The sequence below is a fragment of the Harmonia axyridis genome, chromosome 6 (assembly GCF_914767665.1).
Source record: "Harmonia axyridis chromosome 6, icHarAxyr1.1, whole genome shotgun sequence".
Taxonomy (NCBI): domain Eukaryota; kingdom Metazoa; phylum Arthropoda; class Insecta; order Coleoptera; family Coccinellidae; genus Harmonia; species Harmonia axyridis.
The window spans coordinates 26,052,441-26,079,422 of record NC_059506.1 but is presented as its reverse complement, the minus strand read 5'-3'; the positions used below and the strand labels follow the sequence as shown (position 1 = coordinate 26,079,422).

At 34.7% G+C, this 26,982-nt stretch overlaps 2 protein-coding genes across 3 annotated transcripts in view; both read right to left on the bottom strand.

Moving 5' to 3' along the window:
• LOC123681613 (protein yippee-like 2) overlaps positions 1–14,794 on the bottom strand; it is a 148,158-nt gene extending 133,364 nt beyond the window's left edge. The window contains exon 1 of the mRNA XM_045619809.1: positions 14,614–14,794. Within this exon, the coding sequence (XP_045475765.1) occupies positions 14,614–14,625 (12 nt within the window). The 5' untranslated portion in view covers positions 14,626–14,794. The remainder of the gene's footprint in view (positions 1–14,613) is intronic.
• A 1,905-nt stretch (positions 14,795–16,699) lies between these two features.
• LOC123682030 (ankyrin repeat domain-containing protein 12) overlaps positions 16,700–26,982 on the bottom strand; it is an 83,757-nt gene continuing 73,474 nt past the window's right edge. For both annotated transcript variants that reach the window (XM_045620410.1, XM_045620411.1), the window contains 4 exons: positions 25,556–25,847; positions 20,288–20,958; positions 18,581–18,777; positions 16,700–18,412 (listed from right to left, as the gene is read on the bottom strand). In XM_045620410.1, the coding sequence (XP_045476366.1) occupies positions 18,127–18,412; positions 18,581–18,777; positions 20,288–20,958; positions 25,556–25,847 (1,446 nt within the window). In that variant the 3' untranslated portion in view covers positions 16,700–18,126. The remainder of the gene's footprint in view (positions 18,413–18,580; positions 18,778–20,287; positions 20,959–25,555; positions 25,848–26,982) is intronic.

The window sequence follows — 26,982 nt, the reverse complement described above, 5'->3', positions numbered from 1 at the left end:
AGATCGTAGATTTCATACAGAAAGCCTAGGTATTTGTAAATATAACGCCATCGAAACAATATTCGATTTGTGCCTTAATCAATAAGTTATTCTTGATCAAACATGTCAGCTTACGAGCCAAATTCTCGTTATTTGCGGGAGGTTTTAATTTTCTGCTCTGCTCATCGCATGTTCTCAAATACCTATGGTGAGGCAGCTATTACTGGAAGAACGTGCCGAGAGTGGTTTCAACGCTTCAAGAACGGTGATTTTGACGTCGATGACCAGCATGACGGTGGAAGAGAGAAAGGATTTGAAGATGCAGCATTGGAGGCATTACTTGATCAAGACTCGTGTCAAACGCAACAAGAATAGGCATTGGGAGTGACGTAACAAGCTATTTAAAATCGCCTGAAAGTCATGGGAATGATTCAGAAAGAAGGAAATTGGGTGCAGTACGAAGTTGAAGTCGAGAGATGTTGAACGGCGTTTGTTTGCTTTTGAACAGCTGCTTTCAAGTCAAAGACGGAAGGGATTTCTGCATAGCAATGTGACTGGAGACGAAAAATGGGTTCATTATGATAATCCCAAGCGCAGAAAATCATGAGGATATCCTGGCCATGCTTTCACGTAGACGGCCAAACCGAATATTCACAGTTCCAAGGTACTGCTCAGGATTTGGTGGGTTCAGCTCGGCGTGGTGTATTGTGAGTTGTTAGAACCGACTGAAATAATTACAGGCGATCGTTATCGAACACAATTAATGCGTTTGAGACGCGAGAATCGTACGCTGCCCGAAAGATGAGAGAAAGTAGTGGACAATACATTGAATCATTTATGTTGTAACCAGTTTTTTACAATAAAATCTCGAATTTCGGAAAAAAACGGCGGAAGCAAAGTTGTACGCCTATGTAGTTCCTACGTGGATAAAGAAGATTCTTTTCTTTCGATCGAGATGCAAGAATTTAAGTAGACTCCTTTGTGTCTTCTTTGTGTCCTTTGTGTCTCTCATGAGATCATGCAGTTCTTTCTGATTCATAAACTTTCTTCAAATTCGCTGCCATCATCAGACTGATTTTTGAATCATCTCCTGGAAGTTTAGGAAGACTGCTGAAGAATGAAACAGGTATTTCTTCCCTATGCACTACCTACTTCTTGCAGAATCTATTTCAGGGTATGCCTATTAGTGTCTTCTTCTGTAGCTCTACAACCCTGGATGAATTTTGGCTGACTGCCTTATACTGCTGCCATGAGTTCAGGTCCAGCTATTTTTAGTTACATCTAATTTAATTTTCAAGGTCAGGGTCAAGTCAGGTGAACCATATACAAATAATTGCACTTTGAAAAATTGGATATACGATTATTGTTGAAACTAATTTGAAGAATATCTTGTAGTATATTCGTTATTTCCTTCTATGAAAATCACTGAGTAATTTTTGATACAAAAAGCATTGAACAAACAAAGATAATAAACTCGATGTATGCACATAATTATCAAAATACAAGATTATTTGCAATCCCAGGAAATGTTAGCTGATCATTATATTCCTAGAATGTAAACCTGTTAGATCATATGAGAGAAAAAGTGCATTATAATTGATGTATTTCGTTTATTTTGATTCTTTTCAAAAAAAAAATTGGGATTATTCAGTGAACTTTGGTTATTCCCATGATTTCTACATGTTTAAATCAGAATCAGATAACGCTTCAACATTTTCCAGAAAATTTGACGAGTTAATTCAAATATGGAAATAAAAACCCTTAAGTTTTTCTTGTCTTTAAATTCTTAAATTATGCGTTTCTCTGCAAAAATAGAGGGAAATAACTTTTAAAGCCTCTAGATCGATTCCTCTCTTCATGATTCTCGAATGAAACTCAATTTATCTTGACTATTCCAAAACTTCAATTATTCTTACATTCCAGGTAACTTGAGTGAAAAAATTAAAGAAAAGCACACTAATGAAAACGTAATTTTCTTTTACATTCATAATCTCAATTTACGTATAAATGTTCTCGAGGTAGATAGTACAACAGATTTCAAAACTTCGTTAGATATTTTGAAGATATTTTTATCCACGATATTCAAATTCGTGATCAGAAGAAGGAACTGTACCGATTGCAAACGAATTGGATGCCCACCACGGAAATTGCTATGTGAAATTACGCAGAGTGAATGGTATTCAAGTTCATTTAAAAATACCTACTTGTATATGTGTTGTCGGTATTTTGGTTGGCAATGAACTTTCAGTTGTTTTTCATTCATGAGTACGCAGTATAGTATTTGTTTGGAAAAACTGGTTTTGATGGCTATATTCGCTAGAGCCAATGGGAAACGAAAGTTTTGTTTACTCGTTATAATTTTCATTTGATGTTCACTTCAATCTTAACATAACAGAAAATCCGAGAGGTTGAAACGAAAAATGATGTGGAATATCCAACAAAAAATTAATAATGACTCTCACATTACGCGTGAGAATTAAGAACTGTTGATGTGTTAAATTAACGGGAAAAAGAATTTCAACAAATCTTATTTTGGTAATTATGTTTCATTCCATTTATGTAACCTTTATTCTCTATCTATATCTTTCTGATTCTTGTTGTTTGACTTAATTCTTGGATTCATTGATCTGATGTGTTTTTCTCTAGGAGATATAGTGAAACCACTTCTACAGTGAATATCAATGTTATAACAATGCTTCCAAAGTAATCCAATACATCAAGAAAAGTTAATCTTCTGAAAAGCTGGCAGAAAGAGATAAAAAAGGGAAGGGAAGACGTGAACACAATAAACTTCGGAAATTATTATTTCCTTGTTCAATCAAGCGTTTTCTTGAACGAGAAAAAAACATTTTTCCAGTCTATCGTTTCAGCATGATTTATTTCGGTCTTATTTTCAGAGAATCGTTGGTCTTAGTTTTTCTATTCTTCAGTATCAGTTTGGAAGACTTGTTTGGAAAGCGGTAGAATTTCGAGACGTATACTAATGACATTGATAAAAAAAACAAAATTGAATTTATTTCAATGATTTTTTGAAGGTATAAGTGTCCTACTTCCATAAGCAATAGCCCCCCCCCCCCAACCTTAATTTCAACAGTGTAGTACACATGTATTTCCAATATTTCCATTCATAGAAACAGGAGGTTATCCTCTTTCCCCACATCTTCGTAACACCCTTGCTTGGTCAGCACCAAATGGTATTACATTCGAGATTTCAGTTCAACCGTGCAAAAGTGAGAAAGATACGTGGTGAAAGATGATTACCTCAATTTTCTATGCAGAGGCATAAACACCAAAACATTAGAACATTTTAAAAACGATCAAGTCGATTTGTTGCTTTGGTCTCCTAGATATCCCGATCTTACACCCATTAAACATTAAAGATGAAGATTATTCCGTATCCCTCCACAGACTCCAACGCCACTTGCGAGTTACAACTAACCTGACATCAAATTATACAAAAAGAAATAGATATGAGTATAATCTCCAGACGTGATTCTGAGTGCATAAAACATCTTGGAGACGGAACTTATTATTAATTTATTATGTCTGTTCCAATAGTTCGATTTTTTAAAAATTTTGATCAAATTCCTACTATGGATTAAAGAAAATTTTCTGTAATAAATTAATTATTACTAGGTGTCTTCCTTGTTATTTCACCGAGTAGATATCTCTATCATTTAAATGTCAATTAGTCCCTATCTCTCTGTTTGAAAATGAAAGTGAAAATGTTTAATTTCGATATTTCACAATCATGTAATATTTTATATGTCTCTAACTACTGATAGCTGATAACTACTGGAGATCATTGCAGATCTCACACCTCTTTCATAACATCAGAAATGTGATATAGCAATACATTCTGATAGTCAGGCTGCAATCAAAGGATTGATTCTAAGATCGATTCTTGGATGGTATTGGACTGCCCAAGGAAATGGGACAAGAATAATCAAGTCTTGCTAGTCTGCTTTCCCGGCCACTCGGGAATTAAAAGGAATGAAGAGTCCAACAAACTTGCCAGAAAAGGAGCACAAACTCCTTTTATCGGCCCGAAACCTTTCTGTGGCGTAGACAAATGTACTTTTAAGAAAGAGTTTCAGGAGAAACACGAAATCTTCCTGGTTTGGATCATTCCAAAACTTTGACACTGCGAGATCCAGGAAATATCTGGATCTTAACAAGAATGTACTTCACCTTCTCACTGGATTCCTCAGAGGGCATTGTTGTCTTAGGAACTACCTCATGAGAATGGGTCTAGCAGAAAATGATGAGTGCAGATTCTGTGAAGAGGAGGAAGAAACTCCGGATCACCTGTTGACGGAATGCCTCGTCATCATTAGCTAACGCAAAATCTGCTTTAGACAAGAAACTTGTAGAAGTGAGGAATTAGCCTCCTGGAAGCCATCCCAGATACTGGAATTCATCAGAACTCTGGAACTGGAAGGCGAGCTGTAGATCAAGTTATAGAGAGAATAGCTCTGATGGGGGCACAATAGACCATTAGGTCGCAGTGAAACGGAACCTCCTTAATTAAATCTTAATCTTAACTACTGATAAGCCTCTGCATGGACCTACCACGTCAGCGATTTGGCATAGATCTATCTTCCTGAAGGGTCTCGGTTTAGGACGGCGAACAATGGTGATTCAGAATTATCTTCAAAGGCTAGATTGTTCCAATGTTAGTAGTAAATCCAAAATTTTTGCCGAATTACCTTCACATTGCACTTGTCTTTTTTCGTTTACCAGGAACGTACTCTTCGCTTTGTTATGAGTAATGACATGGTTGATGAAATGAAAGCCTACGTTTTGAAATATTGAAATTAAATAAAGAAATCTACCAAAATGCGAATAAAAATTTCAATTAGTACCTACATGCCTCATTCCAACACTGTATAATTCCACATGAGGATCGTTGCATCGTAGTATTTCTGGTTAAGTATCTTATCAGTCTCGGCTTATCATTAACTGATAGCAATTACATTTTGTGTTGTGGTTCTGAAGCAGTACAAAATAAAGTCGTCAAACTGTCTATCTTGTTAAATGAATTACAGTGCAAACTAATTGCCATTTGTTTTGAAATTCAATGCTTTGTTTACTACGAATTTATTGGCTTTTGCAATATGACATTTAGGTTCACTAATCCCTCATCCGTGATAAGATATCAGAGAATTGTGCATAAGGAGAAAACATGTTAGATTTTTTCCTAGAAATCGGCGTGTTAGGTGAAGATTTCAACAGGTTATGTTGAGGAAAGGCAGTATGCTTCACTAAATTTGATGAGGAAAGTTTCCATTAGCGTGTTAAAGCATCAAAAAGAAATCAAATAGTTGGTTGCATGTGACTAGTATTGAATCAACCAATTTTGATAATCAGGTTATACATAATTGCATATTAGGCCAATTGAAAAGTCCCCGGTCTGATGCACAGTTGGCGGTACTAGTATTAAATCCATATAATTTTTAGTTGGCACCAACCTTCAAACGATACTTGTCAAAATTAGACAGCAGTCCGACCATTAGTTTTTGAGATATTGCTTTGTGAGTGTAGCTATTTTTGTTATTTGAAAAAAAGAAGAAAAAAAAATTTCATGTGCTGATAAAATATTGCTTTTTGAAGGGAAAAAATACATTGTGAAGATATCATCTGAACGTGTACATCAATATCATTCACGAATATTTGTACATGGGAAAGGTTTGTGCAAAATGGGTGCCGCGCGAGCTCACAAACGATCAAAAGCAACAACGTGTAAATGATTCTGAGCAGAGTTTGAAGCTGTTTAAGTGCAATAAACCTGAATTTGTGCGTCGATATGTGACAATGGATGAAACATCGCTTCATCATTTCACTCCGGAGTCAAATCGACAGTCAGCTGAGTGGACTGCACACGATGAACCGAATCCAAAGCGAGAATAAGCACAACAGTCAGCTGGCAAGGTTATGGCATCAGTATTCTGGGATGCGCTAAGTATAATATTCATTGATTACCTTCAAAAGTACCAGACCATCAACAGCGATTACATAGCGTTATTGGATCCTTTAAAAGATGAAAAATTACATTAATTGGGCTTCGAATTGCTTCTGCATCCATCGTATTCGCCAGATCTGGCCCCCAGCGACTTTTTACTGTTCTCAGATCTCAAAAGAATGCTCGCTGGAAAGAAATTTAGCTCCAATGAAGAAGCATTAGCCGAAACTGAAGCTTATTTTAAAGCGAAAGACAAATCGAACTACAAAAATGGTATCGAAAAGTTGGAGGATCGCTATAATCGCTGTATTGGCCTCGAAGGCAACTATGTTGAATAATAAAATCGAATTTTGTCGAAAAATGTGTTTTAATATGGTAGACCGAGGACTTTTCAATTGGCCTGTTAGGTACTAAAGGCATCCGAACGTGTCAAATGTTTTTTCAGCCTACTGTTCCACAGATTTTGATGTGTGAATTCAAATGGGGGAGCATCCTCGAAACCACAACATAGTGATTAACAAACGTTAACCCTCTACTTTGTCGATAATCTCATTAGCAACTGCATTCCAAATAAGTCCATTCAATTTACCGCTCTCTGTGTGTATATTATTTTAAAATTGCAGTAATTACACATATTGTTGATTGAGGATTATATGTTCTTTGCAAAAATGTCAAAATAATCAACAAACTCAATCTTTGCTCTTGAGCTGAGAGATTATGAGGTATACTTGTGTCGCATCACGTATACACAATTAATTTGAATCTGTTGAATATTTCGCTCATTCAATTGTCATTTACAATTGAATGAATTATATTATGTATCCTTATTACTGCTACTATAACTAGAAGAATTAGAAAACCTATTGATGAACTGAAAACTAATGTTAAAGAGCGATGGTAGATAAAAGAATTTGAAAAAACCATAGGGTAATAAACAAAGATAGAGAGAGTATACGCAATTTTTACATGTCCCCAACATGGTTAGATTACGATGTCGGATTGTGATATATTTTCAAATCCACAGTTTTACTATATCGTTATGAATGTATATTATATTGAATGAAATATATTTATTTGAGTGATTCCCGATTAAATACGCAATTTTGATTATTTGGAATCCGATATTTTTCTCAATTGTCGAATTTATAATAAGCAGAATATTTATTATTTTCTGTATCTACCTGCTGAAATCCAAAATTTGGCAACTTTTGCTCTCCTAGTGTCATCGGTTGTTTCACGTCGTTTGGCGCGCTTGAAGTTTGTTTTCTGAATTTCTGATATATTAAGGTATTTATTTCAATATATTTTGAGTTAATATGAAATGTGGATTCACTATGGGAAATAAAAAATGCGTTCTTTGAGAAGAAACTCGCTAATTGAGTGAAATATCGTATCACTGATATGTTTTCATCTCTGCGCGCTTCATGTCAAAGTTGATAATTCATGTTGGGGACAACATGAACTTACTGAAAATGACATATACTCCCTCTATCTATGTTTATTACTCTGAGGCAAAAACAAATTCAAAATCTGTCAAAATCGAGCGTATCAAAAGGGGTGTATAAGATATATTCCCCTTAGGAAGAATATCCATTTTATGACTGTCGTCGGCACTATCATTATTTACATATGAGCTAAAAATTTCAAATTGATGATGAACAATAGCGTGAAAATTGATGAGATCCTGAAGTAGAAGCTCCTAACTACTCAAATTGAATCGGTGGCATCCTGATAACAATTTATCCAATTTTTTAGGTCCCTAAGGTAATGAATAATATCATATTATATCTAATTATCCCTTCGCGCAAAGAATCTCTTTGTTGCACTTTGGATTCCATTACATACTGCGTTAACATTTTCACTCACAAACATAGCTCAGTAGGTTTAGTTTATTCTGTTGATTATATCAGTTTTTTTATTATATTCTCTATTATATTTCATGTTAAACTTTCAATTTGTGTTGCATGATCTCAAAACTAATCAAAATATTATTAAAAATAAGCAAACTACTTCGAAAACTTCTTCAATGAAGGAAAATTGATGCAGGCGAATCTTCAAGTTTTTCGGTGCATTGGAGTAAATATTGTAACACTCTAAAGATGACCATGTTGACTAATAAAGTCGAATTTTAAAGAAGAAATATGTTTTTACTGGATATGCCCAGGATTTATTGAGTGAAGTACTGATCCCGTCCAACGCTAGCTTTGTAGAAAGTGAAATGCACCATCCACAATTTTCCTTCTAGGCTGATAAAAACCTGTTTTTCCAATAAAAAATACGATTACATTTTTGAGCAATAATATCAGACTTTTTTACTCAAATGCTATTGATTTGCCTTCTAGAAAAACTCATTTAGAAACTCAATACCGCTTATGAATTTTGGGTCGAACAATATTGTATAATACCTATGTGAGATGTACACACGCTGTGTCTTCTACATCTCTATAATCAATCAAGAAAGGGTGTATTTATAAGCCATATGCCAATTAAACATAGTAGAAGTGATTAAATTACCATCTACTTATGATCACTTTCTCTCTACTATGCCATTAAGTGAATTGGTTACTTATTACAAGAAGAGGGCAATTTGTGCACTATAATGATGCGTTTCCTTCGAATGACTATAATCGAGCCTCTTTCCTATATGGAAAAAAATTATATCTCACTCGAAAATAACCACCGTGAATTTCATTAATTTTTTTTAGCTCATAAGTGTTAGCTTTATATATTTTTCTCAACTCAATAATATAATAAAGACTAATAAAATAAAAGGTTTTATTCTCAACTCAATAATCTCAACTACACAACTACTTTTCCAACATTCGAATATCCTAACCTCACTTCTCGACCATAGATTCATATTATACAACACAAAATAAATTATTCTTTCTTATTAGAATTTCTATATAACACTCGGCCTATCCTGACGTTAATAAAAAATTTATTAAATAGAATAATCTTGCAAATATTTCGGTGGTCTTCTTCTTCTTCTAACTTCTCGTCCTCTGTGTACGTCATCATTTGGTTCTTGGTCTTCATCTTGGTTTACTATAGGGTCTTCCTTCCGGTTTTCTTTCTTGTTCTCTTCTGGGTCTTCTTTCTTCTTCCTTGGTTCTCGTTCGCTCTCTACGTTTTCTTCATCGTAGCATACATCTTCATCGCAGTCATAGTTTTTCCATAATTTAAGCTGACTCACATGTGCTGTAGTTCTCGTCTGGTCTTGTTTGTCTTCTAAGTTTGTCACTCTATAGGTATCTGATGGTAATACTTGGGTAATCACTAGAGGTCCTTTGAATCTTCTTTGTAATTTCGTAGATTCTCCTGTACTGGCTCGATTTGCTTTCATATAAACAATATCTCCAACTTGGTATTTTATACCTGCATGTCTATGTTTGTCGTATCTGCCTTTGGTCTTGTTTTGTTCATTCCTAATCTTCTCTTGAATTTCTTCTTGGATTTCTTGCGGTGGTCTATAATGTTCATTTTCTTCTGTCAATGTTCTCATAAGTCCATCATTGAATCTAGGTAAGTATCCATATAATGCTTCAAAGGGAGTTTTATTTGTGGTCTTATTAACTGAAGCATTCATCTGTTTCTCGATTTTCTTAACCACTTGGTCCCAATCTCTACCTTCATTGTCTTCAACATTCATCTGTAACATAGGAATTAAAGAATTATTAACTCGTTCTACCATACCGTTCGCTTGTGGGTGCCTGCTGGAGTTCAAGGTGTGTCTTATGCCATGATTGTTACAAAATTCTTCAAATTTCTTGGATGTAAAGCAAGTTCCTCTATCCGTTATCAGTCTAATTGGTGCACCGAACTTATCAATGAACTTTCCAAGTCTTGTTATCGTAGTTGTTGTATTAACGTTTTTAGCAATCTCCAATTGTACATATTTTGTCAAGTTATCGATTATAACTAAAATATATTTGTTTCCTTTACTGCTGGTCACAAAGGGTCCCAAATAGTCACAATGTACCACTTCAAATGGTCTCTTCCCGGGGGGTATTGGATTCAAGTAACCTTCCTGTTTTCCTACTTTATGTTTGGCTAAAATACATTCTAGACACATTCTCAAATGATTTGATACATACTTTCTCATTCCTGGGAAATAATAGTATCTCTGTATCTTTTCTAAAGTTCTGTCTAATCCTCCATGTCCATCTAAGTCGTGATACTTGATTAATATTGATTTTCTCATTGTCGCTGGTACAACATATAAGTGATTTTCTTCATCGTGTTTCTTCGCAATCTTGTATAATATCTTATTCTTCAAAATGTAGCTTTCAACTTCACCATTTTCTGCTTTGGTTCTTTCGTATGGTTTCATTTTTAAAATTCTGATTTTCCTACTCAAATTGTCATCAGTCCTTTGGGTCAACAGAATTTCTTCTTCTCTGGATATAATTGAATAAACTGAAAATTTATCATTAATTAGGTCTTCTACATCTCCATTTGGTTCTTCTGTTGGTGCTCGTGATAGTGCATCCACATGTTGCATTATTTCTCCTGGTTTGTATCTAATTTCGAAATCGTACTCACTAAGTGTATTGCACCATCTGATTATCTGACTATTGTTGGTCTTATTCTTATTCAGGTAACATAGTGCTTGACAATCTGTAACAACTGTAAATTTAATTGGCAACAATAAAAATCTAAGTCTTTCAATTGACCATATGATCGCTAACAGTTCTAATTTTGATGAATGATATGATTTCTCTGCGTCAGTTGTCTTTCGGCTAACTGCGTATACCATTTTCATTTTTCCTGTTTCATCAGATTGGAGTAAAATTGAAGCTAACCCATCCTTACAAGCATCAGTGTGTAACTCGGTTCTTCTAGCTTTTGGATTGAATATCTGTAACACAGGTTCTTTCATTAGAATTGATTTTACCTCTGTAAAACTTTTCTCCTGTTCCTCGTCCCAATGAAATCTGCTTTCCTTCTTCAATAATCTGCTCAATGGTTCGACTATCAAGGCAAACTTTGGGATGAATCTCCTAAAAAATCCAACAAGTCCTAAAAATCTTTTAATTTCGTGGTTATTACAAGGTCTGGGGTAATTAAAAATTGCTTCCAGCTTTCTTGGTCCTGGCTGTAATCCTCTGGAAGATATAACAAATCCTAGATAATTAATCTCATTCTTTCCAAATTCACATTTCGGTAATTTTAAAGTTAATTTTGCTCCTTTCAACAGTTTCAACACTAGTTCTAATCTGTCCATCAGTTCTGTCCAATTATCTGCAGGAATTAAGATATCATCCAAATAAAATATTACTAATTTGTTCTGATAAGGTCCAAATATTGAATGCATAAGTTTGGCAAAATAAAATGGAGCGTTCATCAAACCAAACATAGCTCTGGTAAACTGACCGGTTTCATCTGGGGTAATGAATGCTGTTTTGTGCTGGGCTTTTTCTGCTAGAGGTATCTGTAAATATCCATGGGCAAGATCTAGTGTTACAAACAGCTTGGCTCCTACTAAAACTTCAGAAATCTCATCAAAATTTGGTATAGGAAAATTAATTCTTTCTGTCTGACAGTTCAATCTTCTATAGTCTACAACTAGTCTGTGCTCACCTGTTTTCTTCTTGACTAATAGTACTGGTGAAGCATATGGGGAATTCGTTTCAGTTACAATGCCAGCTTCCTTCCATTCTCCAACAATTTCTCTGATTTTCTCTTGTTCTTCTTGAGTTGTCTTATATGGTTTACACATAACAGGTCTACTTTCTGGTTTTTCTTCAATATCCATTTCGATCAGGTCCGTTTTTCCGATTTCATGTATGTTCTTAGCTATCACTTCTCTATGCCGATTTAAAATATTCCACAGTTCAGTTTTCTGCTCATGCGTCACCTCCGATCCTACTACAATTTCATCCATAGTCACTTCTTCGTTGTTCCTAGTCTCTACAGGTTCTACAGTCTCGATGTTCATGATCTTCTCGAATTCTTTCTCATTACCAACCTTCTCTTCAACATCACTCTTGTTCATGATAGGTAAAATGTAGTCCTCGTTCTCCATATGTGCATTAATGAAATTAATACTTCTCTGAGGAAATCTGGTATTTTCTGCAATTTTAATTTCTTCAGTCTGATTTTGCTCCTGGTTGATAAATATATCCTGGAGATGATCTTTATATGCAAAATTAAATTTGTCATCAATCTTATAATAAATGATATGGCTCAATTCGGTGAAATTTCTACCTATTATTACATCTATAGGCTGTACATCATCTGGTACTATCCTGAACAATACATTATCTGCTTTAACTCCATCAATCTCTACTGACTCTACTATTATTCCACATGATTTAACAATACTTTGTGTCTCATTGCCAAATCCTTTTAATTCACAATCTTGAATCATTATTCTAAATTTTCCTTTTATGGCAGCTGTAGCTTTAATGGTACAGTCTGAACTACCACAATCTATCATTGACATATACTCTTCGTTACTAATTTTAACTTTCTTTATGTATTTGTTGCAAGGACTCACAGAACCTAAAATTTTAATTTCTGGTTTCTCAAAATTCCTGGGTTTTTTACAATATTTTGGTGTATGACCTACTTCATTGCATCTTAAACATTTGATTTCTCTTTTGGGTTTTGTACAATTATAAGAAAAGTGTCCCATTTCTGAACAATTATAACATTTTAATTCATTCGATTTCATTCTTGGTTTGCTTTCCGTTTCAACCTTTGGTTTTGTTACTACATCATTTTGGGTTTTCTCTTTAAATTCGAATTTTGGTCTTTTCTCTCTAGCTTTTTCTATTCTAGCACTAACTATACGATTGTAATTGATAATATCACCTAATAATTCATCTTCATCTACATGATTTTGGCTCATCAAAAATTGGCTCAACTCTTTCGATAACAATCCTATAATGACTTGCTCTTTAATTTCGTCAAAATCTAAATTCAATTGTTTACATAAAGAAACTTTCTCATGAAAATAAACATTAATACTTTCTCTATGTAGCTGTACTCGTTTTTGCATTTCGTTCCATTTTTCTGTTTTAGACTTGATGAATAAAAATGTCTTTTTGAAACTTCTACTGAATTCAGTCCAATTTCTAATAGATTCGACCCTACCTTCATACCAATACTTAGCTGCTCCAATAAGATGACTTCTGGCTGTCTCAAATATGAATTCTTCAGGCCATTTATGAAGTGTTGCAGTCGTCTCTAATTTGGTTATCCACACCTGTGCTTGATGAGGTCCATCTTCACCGTTGAAATTCTCGATAGTTTTACTCAGATCAGGCATGACATGGTAATTTTGTGGAGTACTTCTATTCAAATTCTGCTGTTGCATCATCGTGTTCATCAACATGGTATTCTGATTAATCAAAGTCATAATAGCACTCATTAAATCTGGTTTGGATGACTGAGGTCGATCATCATTCATATTTTCGTTTGTAGATCGTTCTTCATTAAAGTTTCTTTGGAAATTTTCAAAATCCTCTTCTCTTACCACAACGTGTTCTTCATTCTGAGATGCCATGTTCTTCAGTTTTCTCAAGGTATCTTCTTCACAGTTTCACAATCGGTTTTCTCACGCAGATATTTTTCGATATATCCCACTTCTGATTTGTTAGCTTTATATATTTTTCTCAACTCAATAATATAATAAAGACTAATAAAATAAAAGGTTTTATTCTCAACTCAATAATCTCAACTACACAACTACTTTTCCAACATTCGAATATCCTAACCTCACTTCTCGACCATAGATTCATATTATACAACACAAAATAAATTATTCTTTCTTATTAGAATTTCTATATAACATAAGTTTGTCTGATTTTGTGGCTCGTGATACAAAGGAAGATCTGGTCCTTTTTTTTCAGTTTCGTTTGATCAACGCCCGATTAACTTTGTTTGCGGTCACTCCTCCAGTGAGGCTGAAAAAAAAATTGGATCGGTTTTCTACGCACGTATTTATCCTTTGTTCTCTGGAAACGCTGAACAAAGGAACTGACCACATCAAAATGCGTCACAAGAGAAGATTTACAATCAGGCATAAACATGAATGACTTGTGCCTACAACTTTTCCGATGAGTAATAAAGAAACCAAAGCATGGGTCTGGATGGGAGATTTACAATCTTCAGGCCCGTATTTTTTAAACTCGTGCACATATAAAGCTAGGGTTATCACTTCAAAGAACACCTTTGAGATTGCATTCAACGCGCACATCAAAATAACAACAAGCACAGCCTAACGTCGCCAGAAGCTTGAATGTGAAAGACAGAGAAAGAAGCAACTACATGAGTCGAAGATGAGAGAGAAATGAACAGCTGACTGCCATAACAAAGCCTTGGCAGATATTTTAAATCAATCAATGCTTAGTGTTTTCGTTGTTCAAAACGAAATTAACGTATACTGAACCTTATTGCTAAGTTGCCAAATCGAATGTTGTTCGTTTTTCGAATTACCTGAAGGTGAATTGGAATCATAAATAAATGCAAATTTTGGTTTGAAATTTTTATTTTCAGGTAGTTCGGGATGTTCACACAACGGTGCATTGACAAACAATTGGATGCAGGTTATGGATAATTGTGACAAAAATAAACAATCTACGCGAAGAAAAATGGCAGCCTGGACTGCATACAAACAAAGAAAATGCATTCATTCAGGTTCAAAGAACTGACATTGAACTTACTTTAGAAATCATACGTGTTTGTGAGTGTGTTAAGTCTTTACACACGGACTCGTCAGTTCGAATCACTCCACTTTTCGGACAGAATGTTGTGAAATAACTCAAATAACAGAGACACTCTCCGAATTGAACGCAGGTGCTGCTTCGACAGCAAGCGTATAGAACTAACTGATTTGATTTTGTCGAGTGCCGCTGATGAATTGGTGGCGCTACGGTCTAGAGCGCAGTATGCGCATAAAATAAATATATTTTCGGAATTTTTACAGTTAATCCCGCCAAAAATGTAGTGTTTATTTTTATTCGGTTCGATAAATATGGATTTGTGTTCGATGACACCTCGTTCAAGGGAATCGTGGTGATAAAATATTTATTATGGTTTCCTGGTGGGTTAATGATCTCTTGAGAGTGTGAAGACTATCAGTCACAATTCATTCAATTATAATATAAATTTAACTTCAATGTTTGTTTGCTTCACTTATCTTGATGTATAGGTATTGAGTTTAATTATTTCTTAGGTCCAGAATGATGACCGAGTCCTCAAAATATTTTTTCTCTATTGACCTTTTGTAATATCTAAAAAATCCATTTTACAATATTTTGCTCATCTGTTATAAACTTACCACACTTGAAAATACCCCATTATTTTTTTCAATTGCTAAATTAGGATTCTTATTAATTTTCTATCAGCTGGAGGTTTTAAAATGTAGGTAACCTGACCACTAAGATTATAGACTCGATTTTCTTTCCAATTAATAGCGGATTTAACTCAGATCTTATGTAAAAGAATTATATGAAGTTTTTTTCAATCAAAATCACAAAATAGTCCTTTCTCTCCGATTCCAACAAAAATTTAATACGGTAACATTCTGATTGAAAAATCACTTACTCGAAGTGGGGGCTAATACTTAATGAAGATCTATTCATAGACAATAATTTAGAATTATCCTCCTCTTGAATCGATTTTTCAATTACCATAAAGAATTGAAACAATTTTCCTAATCGACCTTCCGAGTTGGAATATTGATACAAAATCTACTTGAATGATTTGAATTTCTTGGTTCTATCAACCTTCCATAAATAAACGATTCGAAATATAAAGAATTTAATTTAGTAAAATGAAAAAAAAAAATTTCATAACTTTATGACTCTTTTGTACCATTCTGTTACTTAAATCCACAAACTCGTGCAGTAGTGTCCCCTGTTACGATCTCATGAAACCTCAGAGAAGTAATCTGTAGTAGAATTCGATTGTAATAGAAGTATTCTGTGTCAGAACTATACAAACGAAGATTCCTTCGGCACAGGGTATTTCAACTTTGAACTTGACGCTGAGAAATTGAAGACAAATTCATCATTTTCGGCAAGGCCAAAGTTGGGTGGGGCACTGGGGTAGCATCTTTGTAATACAGACTGTTCGAAATTCGTAGATAGATATAGATATTGCTGAGTTTCTCAGTTAACAGTCGAGTGATACCAAGCTAATTTTTTATGAAACCAAAGATGCCAGAAACAAATCTGATCTAGCTGTTACTCTTTCTGTGCTTCTGGCTCAATTTCATTGAAATAGCCCTAGAATCCAATGGCGTCATAGTTTTTGAGGTATTCTAAGATTCTATGCTTATCCGATAGATGTCATCGTGGGCTGCGCATCTTTCTCTAAATCGGTACCACTTGGAGTAGAACCGTGCTACGACAGAATCACTATGCTCCGATATGAAGATGGAAGATGTGTTTTATTTTATTTTGTTCCGCACATTAAGAGCTTTTTGAAGAAATAACACAGTCCATATGGATTGCCTCAAATGAAGTCAAATATGAATTTTATTACCTTCACTTTTTTCCTTTTTGCCTGTGGGAGGCCATATTAGGGTAAATTATAAAATAATCACAATCATTATTACATTATTGTATGTTTATTGACAATTGTCTTAATAAACTTATTGATTGATTGATTGATCACTCTAGTCTAGACAATTAAAATAATTTCTAAGTTGAGAAGAATATTAATATTATCAGGATGAATTGAGTTATTAATTCGATTAGAGATCTCAGAACCTATTGGCAAAAAGTGGAAAATGAAAGAGCAGAATCTTCTTAAATATTTATTCAGCATATAAACGTGATACAAAGTTGTGTTTGAATCTAGGAATATTGGTCTGCCTCCACCGAAATATCAGCAAATTTCAACAAATTTCAATTACTGAATAACAAATTCGGAACTTAAATGTAGTTCATAACATAACACAGGTGAAATATGGATGGATCATGAATTTTCACACGTCTACATATTTACACAACGAAAAACATTCACTCAATATCATACATTCTATTCTCACTTAGCAACAATAATGATAATATAAACAAGCTATGATTATCTATGGAAATCACAATAAATTGACGTTTTTTAAATACATACAATATAATAGATACAAAATTAAAGTACAAAGTTATTGGGAATAGTTGAATAGCACCAAAGGAAATAAAAAATTCATACAGAGATATAACAAATCCAAATAGCAACATGTAATTTAGGTGTGAACTATCTTAATAAATTCAGTTCTTATTTACACCGTTTCTACAGTGTGGCAAATTCCTTATTATTTGAGTAGAAAGAATAATCCATAAGAAAAAAAATCGATGAGAAGTTTGGAATTTTGATTTATTTTGTTGGCGACCTATAGTTTTTCATATAAATTTTTTTAATAATTTGTTTTGTTTATTTTTAAATTTTTTAAAGCTGCTTTTTAAAAATTCAAGCTCTTATATTGATTCATATTATTTTTTTGGAATAATATAAAAGAGAGTGGATGTAACTCGAAGTTCTACTCAGGTGAAACTTTATTTTGCGAACAGTTTCCAAGAAAAAAACAGGTTACTTTCATATTAAATTTATCAGATTCTACATGTTGATTAATTTCGAAAATACCTGTTTATTGATCGAATTTTGTCTCATCTTCGATTTCTATTCATGGATGGTTTTTTGATGAAAATAGAAAAACAAAATTGTTCTTAGCAACTACCTATATTGAATAATTTAAGGAAATACATAAGGCATATTCACAGCATTCCCTAAAGTCCACCGATAGCAAACTTTTTATGGTTGATATACAGCTCGGTCACATATGCTCAATTTAGCAAATTATAGGTACTCATTGAATTCTGAAGCATTTTAGAGGGTTGAGTCCTAGTGGAATACTAATCAGATACCTAAGGTAACGAAGGTACATTTAATCAGAGGTGAAGGACCAAAATACGAAAAAGAGCGAATTACCAATTTGCGTTATTTGTAAAACAGATTTTCAACACTCCTGATTGAGCCAATTCTAATCAAGGCGAACAAAATAAAGCCAATATACGAAAAATTTGTTGCTTCATTGATACTTCTAAAGCTCTGAAATTCTTTACATCGCAAATCATCAGCAGTATGTGACCGTTCTTTGATGATGAGAATTTTCAAAATTCACATCCAAGCGATTTAACCGATAATAAATATGTATATAATATATGATTGAACTCTCAATCCAAGAGATTCAATTTACTATTTGTTTTCCTCAAGTGCGCCCTCCAAGGAATAATGTTGGCTTCTTCATCCGATTGTTCTTTCGAATCTAATGAAGATGTGTTCATATTTTCCATATTTTTACTATTTTCTATGTTGTTGTTATTCAAGTCTTCTTTCATTTGTTCTTCCTTGTTCTTGTAGTTGTTATTTTCATTGTTTGACATCGCGTCGTGGTTTTCATGGGCTGCAGGGTGGTTCTCTTGTGTCTTATCTACCACTTTTGGTGTGTAAATTGTAGACCTTAAGTGAGAAAAAAAATAATAGAAAATAATACTTTTATTTCGTTTTTTCTAGGTCTTTGTGAAACCTTTAACAATCAGATATTTTCAGAGTTAAGGATTTCCTTATTCTTAGGCCATTATATGGTTTGAAAAAGTAATACCTACTTTCAATTCATTTGGTACTCACTTTATTTTATTATCTGTTTCTTCTTTCTTCGCCATAAGTTGTCTTTTCCATTGGGGTATCGATTGGAGTCTTTTCGCTTCTGCTTCTCTTAGAAGTTGTTCTTCTAATTCCTTCTTCGCTTTTTCTGCTGCCTTCTTTGCCAACATTTGACGTTTCCATGCTGGTATCAAATTTCCGGTGTTATCCTTGTCAGGAATCTGAAAAATTATTCTTGAGTGTGATGAACAGGAGAAAATGGAGTAGGTTGATGTTTATTCTCGTTAGCTCTAATGAATACGGAGAAACTTTACAGTAGAATGTATTTGTCCATAAAACACAAACAGAACTAATAAAGAAGAATTATAATTGTAAATATCATAATAAACAATATCGAATATGGGGCATTCGAAGAACTGTGTTGTTCACAAATGACTAAGATATTCATATCTTTTTACTGTATAAGAAACTAGTAAGAATAGAATGTTTATTTCGATTTTTCTAATTGTTGGTTGTTAATTTGTGTGATTGGTAGAGCAGAACAATTTGGAACGATATCACATTAGTTTCATTAGTTTGTGTTAGAAAGTTCGAATTTAATATTCAGAAGAATTCCCATTTTCTCAGAAGAGAGTAAATTGTATATCTTCAATCATCTGTGTCTCTGCTTTGAAATCTAGTGCATTTGATTAATGAGAAATAATTTTGTCTATACAATTTTATATTTGCAAGATTTTATAACAAAAACTACTACAAAAAAAATGTACTCAATCGTATTGTCTCTAATGGAACTGAAAACTAATGATTCAACACATTGAACTAGGCATGGTAATCACCTCAATTAAAAAAGAAATTGCAGATTCAAAACCTATAATCATTCTAATATTTTCTAAGAGTGGCTTTATCAGGTCTTTTGAGGTATGTTGTGGTTGACAACAAAATTTGGATTCATATAGTGGAATCGAACGTTTCAAAGGCTTGAAGGTCAGTAAAATTAAGTTTTGGTCAATAAACGGTTAGTATATAAACTATAAACCTACTGGAATATGTTGAAGCCAGAGCATACATTTGGTTGAGTAGGCCTTTCAACAGTTAAACTGAACAAATAAAAATATTGTTGAAAACTACGAAGAGAAAATCTAAAGAAGAATTGTAGTTTGGTATAAGCACTGATCATTGCAACAATACTGTTCTTCGCTTTGAAAATTTTACAACATGCAAAATTATTTGGTGCTGTAGGCCCTTTGGTACACTTTCCATTCATCAATTGAATCACGCTGCTCGAAAATAATCTAGTATTGAAATTGCGAAGATCAATATCAAGAAACAGTAGCAAAGAATTTTTGTGCAATTGGCCCTGGCTTTGCACTTTCTTGTACTTTGAAAATATGACGAAATGCAAAGTAGAATGTGAGAAGTGAGTTGCATGGTAGTTTGATATAAAAGGTCCATGGTTCTTAATTTCAATGAGATCAATTCGAAGGTGATCTATAGTAGTCCTTCAAAATCTAACGCAAAGGTTCGTCCAAGTAATATTTCAAGAGAGCAGATTTAGAGCATTTGAGTTTGAAATATCATCTTCGTACACCTTTATCAATCAATAAATCATCATCCAAATGGATATATAAAAAATATAGGGACCCTAAAAGATATTGTTTGCCTTGTCAAATGAAATATTTCTTGAGGTCGGAGGTCGTCATTAGGGTTAGATAAATAAAAATAAAAACTTACTTTCTCGACGAAATTCGTAGCAGAAAACTGCCTCGATATCTCCGAATATAGCTCCTTCTCCCTACACACCTCATTCTTAGCACGCTCCAACTTCATCTTCTTTATCCCATGGATATTCTTCGACATCTTTAACTCCGCAATAAGATCCGTCTTGGCAGCCAAGAAAGGCTCGCACTGTAAACTCTGCAGACTCACCGACCTCGTAGGCGCCGAAAAAGTCTTCGACGCCACCATCTTATCCGTCCTCCTTAACTGCACGGAGTTCAAATCCTGGATGCTGATAGCCGACAAAGGTTGCAAGCCCTTTTTCCTCTCATTGTCTCTCTCTTCCCTCTCGTGGTGGTCTTCGAACTTCGGAGCAGGAGGTGGAGGTGGTGGAGGTCCTCCAACCCTTTGTTCCTCCAACACCACGGGGAAGGTGTCCTCGCTCTCCGACTTGCTTCTCATGCTGCCGGTCAGAGAAGTTTTGTCGCTGATGCTGCGCAAGTACTCCGAAGGCTTGATCAGGTGGTTGGAGTTAGGGCTGATGCCTGGGAAGGTGGGAGGCACGAAGGGTAGCACGCGCTGCTTGTTCACCAGGTTGGGACCCGACAGGGACGATCTCTCATCGGTATCCGTGCCCAAACTGACTATGGTCAGGTCCGAGCAGGAGGAGTTCAAACGGCGAGAGGCTGAAAACGCAAAATGAGCTCATCAGAGAAGGGGCATCCTCGAATCCGCTGAATTTATTAGTTCAGTTGGCTGGGTATCATTCCACCCGGCTAAATGCACGGACGGTTGGACGCCTAATCACTTTTGTTTTATTCAGAACTGTTGGTTTCATGGTGTGATAAGTATGTGTTATAGTTAGTGAAAATATTCAGTGTAATTGAGGCTGGATAGCGTACGTCTGCGTCAAAATGTGATTTGTAGGTCACCTTCCAAAGGGGGGTTTCTCTTTTTGTTGTCTAGGCTTTAGGGGTTATCGCGAATTTATTACGCTTTCGCATTTGGTGACCGTGAGGGGATTTGAAGCTGAAGCGTTCTTGATTTTGAATCCAAGGCATGATGGCATATTCGAAACTGATCTTGTTTTCATGTATTGAGTGCATTGAAGCTGTTTTTTCGCGAAAACCAATGACTTGTATCGCCGTTCGATCAAATTTTTCAACTGCGAAACGAATTATGAACTATTACGTGGAAAGTTTACCTAAAACTGATCAATCAAATGTAAACTATGTTTTAACCAATAAGATTTATTGTAACGCCTTCAAATTAGTCTATTTTTGAAATAACACACTCAGCAAATCAATAAAACAATCATCTAAATAGTTTAGAACAGCATTTTCAGGAATTGACTGGCTCAAACTGATTATTTGAGTCTTGGAAATAGAATAACTGAAATATAAGAGGAGCATAGTGGTTGTCAGTTGAGACCCATTGAATATTGGCTCAATTCATCAATTGTTTGGCCACACTGTGGCTTCATCAGGCTACATTTCTGACTGATTACAGAGTAAAGAGTTTTTGGAAACTTATATAGGAAAAAAAATTCGACTTTGGCAGAAAAATATTCGATAGGATATAGTAAACTTCAACGTTATATTGTACAATTTGCCGCCTGGGATTTTCAAACTATCGGAAGAAATTCAATAAAGGGGATGAGTTTACATCTGTTTGTACGTTCAACAGAATATTTTGGGTACTATAGCTGTTTACTTCTAGGGATTCTAGAGTGTTAATCTTATGCTCCTGTTTTCTGAATGGAGAATGTCGAAGTTGTTATTAAAGGTGTTAAATTCTATCTATCAGATGTATAGCTCTTTTGGTGTTCGTTCATCCTTTCCTTGGAAGATCTTTCTGTCTGTCCAATATAAACCATAAGGCAATCATTACAGATTAACTTGTAGACACCGGATTTATTTTTTTTCTGTAACCTATAACCTGTAACCTATAAGTTTCCAAAAACTCTGTACTCTTATCAGTCAGAAATGTAGCCTGATGAAGCCACAGTGTGGCAAAACAATTGTAGCTAACAATTAAATACCCAGTGGAAATAATTTTGTTTCATTTTATTTATAATGAATTTCTGCCAAGTAAGGACTGAATCCTTATGTATTAGATATTTCTAACGAAAATTTGAGTTTTTATTATCTTTATGTAAAATGAATTTCTGTCAATACGATTGAATTGATTCAATTCAATTTTGATATTGAATAATGCAAAAACCTTCAGATTGGATTCATTGAGAAACTTTATTCAAAATCATTTTATCAAAAACAAAACAAAATTCATTATAATTTGTGATGAATTTTCGTTGAGTGTTGTCTCAAACCTCTTCATTAATTATTCAATAGGTTAGCCTGAATGACCAAAACACACAGAAGTAAACGTTAAATGAATTATTCAAATGCAGACCAACAATCTGCCTCACAGATTGCAATCTAGTTGTAGAATGTAGATATGAATCTTCTTCCATATTAAGTTAGCGAACTAATTGGCAATAATGATAATTATTGAAGGATGGATGTCGGCTTCCTAAAAAATTGCTTTAATTAGATTTCATTCTCAACCCGACATTTGATTAGGTATTCGAGGTTTCTAGAGCATTGGTAAAATTGAGACGAAATCCATTAAATATACAGATGAATACGTTAAAGGAAAGTATACATTTCCATATTCAACCAATTTCATTTTCGTTTCCGGGAATCTTTATGCTCGAATTAAACTCTTGAAAAAGAAGATATTTTCCCGGAATACAAATTCATTAAAATCCCAAAATGAACTTCGAAATGAATTCAATAATACCTCTTCAATTTTCTCTTCTCTTTTATTTTCTTCAAGAGTATATCAAACTCATTCGAACGATTTATACCAATCATCTATATATTCCTTCAAAGTGTGCATCAATGAGAATGCAAGATTCGAATTACAGCCTTTCTGTTTCTATATAGAAATCCATTGATAATAATAGGTCTATGTGATATGTAAATATGGATGGTTAAATGAAAGAAAAACCACAACAATTGAGCATGAATGCAATTATCTACATCTACAAATACATTTTCAATGATGAGAATCATTTTCTCCTTTATGGCTCCTTCAACGTTCATTTTGGGATCGCATAATCCACGAATGATTAATAGGAAGATAATGTATCTGAAGTTTAACACTGTTTGATTTTTGTTATGGTCTGTAAGAATCATTAGACAGTTTTTCGTCTGAGTAATGTATTAATGGTTAATGAAAAATGATATTGTGCTGACCTAAATAATAAACCAGAATCTCGTGTGTGACCTGTTTGAGGATCATTTCTGCAGAGTATAAATATGAGTAATAAATAATTACAGCAAAACTTCTGGAAGACGAAGCTCTGCCAGATTGTTGAAGATGCAATAGATTGATACAATGGAGTTTCAAATTAAGAAGAATGAACATTACACTTTTAGCCGTGGTCTAGTTGATTTTCCCTGAATTTCCCTAACTACCATAAAACCTCCGAATTTTACAACAGAGAGGTCCTAACTTTGTGACAGAGGTTTTTGTAATATTAGCACTCTTTATTGGCTTTAGTAAGAAGTATGAATATCAAGTCTTCATGTTCACTGGAAGGTATCTATTTTATAATGTTTATATTATTTGGCTTATTCTGAATCAGTGCGAATTACTGCAACTACTTGGTGTTTGTATGTTTTTAAAAATATTGGAAAATGTGGTTAGGCTCACTATGTTCCATTACGCTGACAAATATGGTTAGTTTATACTTTCTCAACAATAATATGAGCTATGTTATGCAACCTTTATTAATTCAATATGTCTTTCATTTTTTATGGACTGTATTATGAAAAATCAAAGATTATCTGTTAACTTTGTGAAATGAGTATGAAAACCAAAGAAACAAGGGCTGATTCATTGAACTTAGAGGACTCCTTTAGTAAAGGTGATATTCCATAGCGTGAAAGATTTATCTTCAAGATGCGATCATACAAATCAAGAAGATCTTGAAGATCCACCTTCCCTTGTTGCTGCTGTAGCAAATCAGGGTGTTCATCGAAAAGGCCTATCTAAGGAATCAAACCAAAGAATCATTCTTAGTAACCCGAGAAATTTTTTTCGAATTGTTATAGGACAGTATATTTTTTATCCAGCAATTTTCGGAAGATCTGTTCAGTTGCTTGATCAAACGAAGTTCATGAAATAAAATTCTATGATTTAGACCAGAAATCAAGAAGGGATGGAAATAACAAATTGTTGAAATTGAAAGTTCATTCCCTTTGGAACTAATAAAATCAGTGGATACTGGATACCACAACGTGACAAATTTATACTGTAACGGGTTTTCTTGAGAAAACGAGAAACGTTTGGATTTTGCGAGAGAGCATATCCATTGGGAAGAGGCTGATTGGGAAAGAGTGCACGGAGCATATCTTTCATGTGGACGTTTGTATACAAGGGAACGTCGATCACAATGGTAGAGGCAGAATCTAGACTCATCTGTGAAGAAAACTCTTTCCCAATCAGCCTCTTCCTAATGGATATGCTCTCTCGCAAAATCCAAACGCGCCCTTCGATGGGCTGGGGTAAGAGCTGGGCCTCTTGCCTCGACACGAGGCCTTAAATCATATTCTCTGAGGCGATTTCTTATTGTCTGAGTGCTAATTTGCACCCCATGAGTTTGCTCAAGCTGATTTTGAAGGAGGCGAGCGGTTTTAAACCGTTGTCTCAACGAAGAAACTCTCAAGTAACGTTCTTGAATGGCAGTTGTTACCCGTGGTCTACCCTGTCCTGGTCTTCAGACATTTATACCTGTCTCCCTGAATCGCTGCAACATTCTGGACACACTTGTATGGGAAACTCCAAACCTTTCTGCAATTCTTGTGTATGTCCACCCTTCTTCTCGCAAAACTACCGCTTGGGCATATTCCTCTTGGGTCAAATTGCGTGTTTCGCGTTGCATAGCGATCGAGTGTAGAAAATCAAACGAAAGAAAAACTATTGATCACTAGAATTGATCGAGAACAACTGATTTCAGAATGGAGCCAATACATTCAAAATCTGATAATCTCATCTTTTTTTATTCCCAATGGGAAAAAACATCTGTATTGAAGAAAAACGTTGAAAGTGGATAACATATGCATGCATAATTCTGATAAAAATAATTATCATTGAGAACACCTTCAGTTGTAGAATAAATTTGAGATTTCCATAATGTGCGTTAATTCTTTTGCGCAGTGTACATTCAAAGTACCCAAACCCATATAGTCTATAATTATATAATTCTATACTCACATAAGGCAGATATACTTCTAACCATCCCTTTAACAACATCCGAAGGTCTGACGGTGGGTTCCTCTACAACCTCTACGATTTCAGCACCTCTTGGTTCGTCATCTTCTATAACACTTCTTGCTTTCATCAATTTGACGTTGTTGGTTGGAGGTGGTGGTGGAGGGGGAGGTGGAGAGATGACTGGTACTGATGTCACCCTCTTCAATATTTTGCTGTCTTGTGTTTCACTCTTGACTGTTGCGGTCGTATTGGCAGGTACGGAATGACGTACACCAAGCTTAGTTTTCTCGACCTGATGATGTCAAAAGCATTTAATGAGGAGTAGCAAAAATTCGAAGGTTCGTTTGACAAGAACTCGTTTGGTATAAACCTATTTCTGAGCCTGACGATCCGTGCTTGATTTGCGCATGCTTTCTAGTTTATTGTTGATACTCGAGTCAGGTATGGAATTCAACATAATATCATGATATTCGATAGCTCACAGACAATTTTTGAAATTCCGGAAAAAGTACCCCCCGAGCGAGACTCGAACCCGCAACCTCAGAATCACTAGTACAGCGCTCTCACTAACTAAGCCACCGATGAGGTGAAATTTCATAAAAAAAATTGGTTAATATCTGAAATTATTTAAAATGCTATTTTAATCAATTTCAAACATTCACCTATTTTTTTTATGGAATTTCTCCTCTCTCCATGCGTTATCTACTTATTTTTCAATCAATGATAAATGCCGAAAATGTTATAGTCCGGGAGCCAGGTGCAAATTTGGTTGATTATTTCCTCTCGATAGATACTTGGTGAGATGCATCAGATAATAGTAATAAAAAGCTTCGTGAACGTCAGCCACGACTCGGTTGGGGGGGAGAGCGGCGACAGCCCCCCAAACACGAAGAAAAAAAAAATACATTCAGTCATTTCCTTCCAACTGAAAATTCGTCAAATTGTAGCTAACCCAATATCTAGACGAAAAAATACAATCAGCTGGCTATAGCATGGTGAATTATACGTCAGCTGGTGCCTCAAACATGAAAAAAAAAAATTATATTTTCTATGACAGCTCTGAAAGCGACTCTGATACTGAATCATAGAGTGGAAGTAACTAAATATAATTGTGCAACATGTGGAGAAAGTCCTTTTCTCGCTTGTGTGGCACTCTCTGATTCATTACCAGAGTCGCTATCAGAGCTGTCACTGAAAATTTTTTTGTCATGTTTGAGGCACCAGTTGACGTATAATCCACCATGCTATAGCCAGCTGATTGTATTTTTTCGTCTAGATATTGGGTTAGCTACAATTTGACAAATTTTCAGTTGGGAGGAAATGACTGAATTAATTTTTTTTTTTCTTCGTATTTGGGGGGCTGCCGCCGCTCTTCCCCCCAGCAGAGTCGCAGCTGACGTTCACGAGGCTTTTTATTACTATTACCT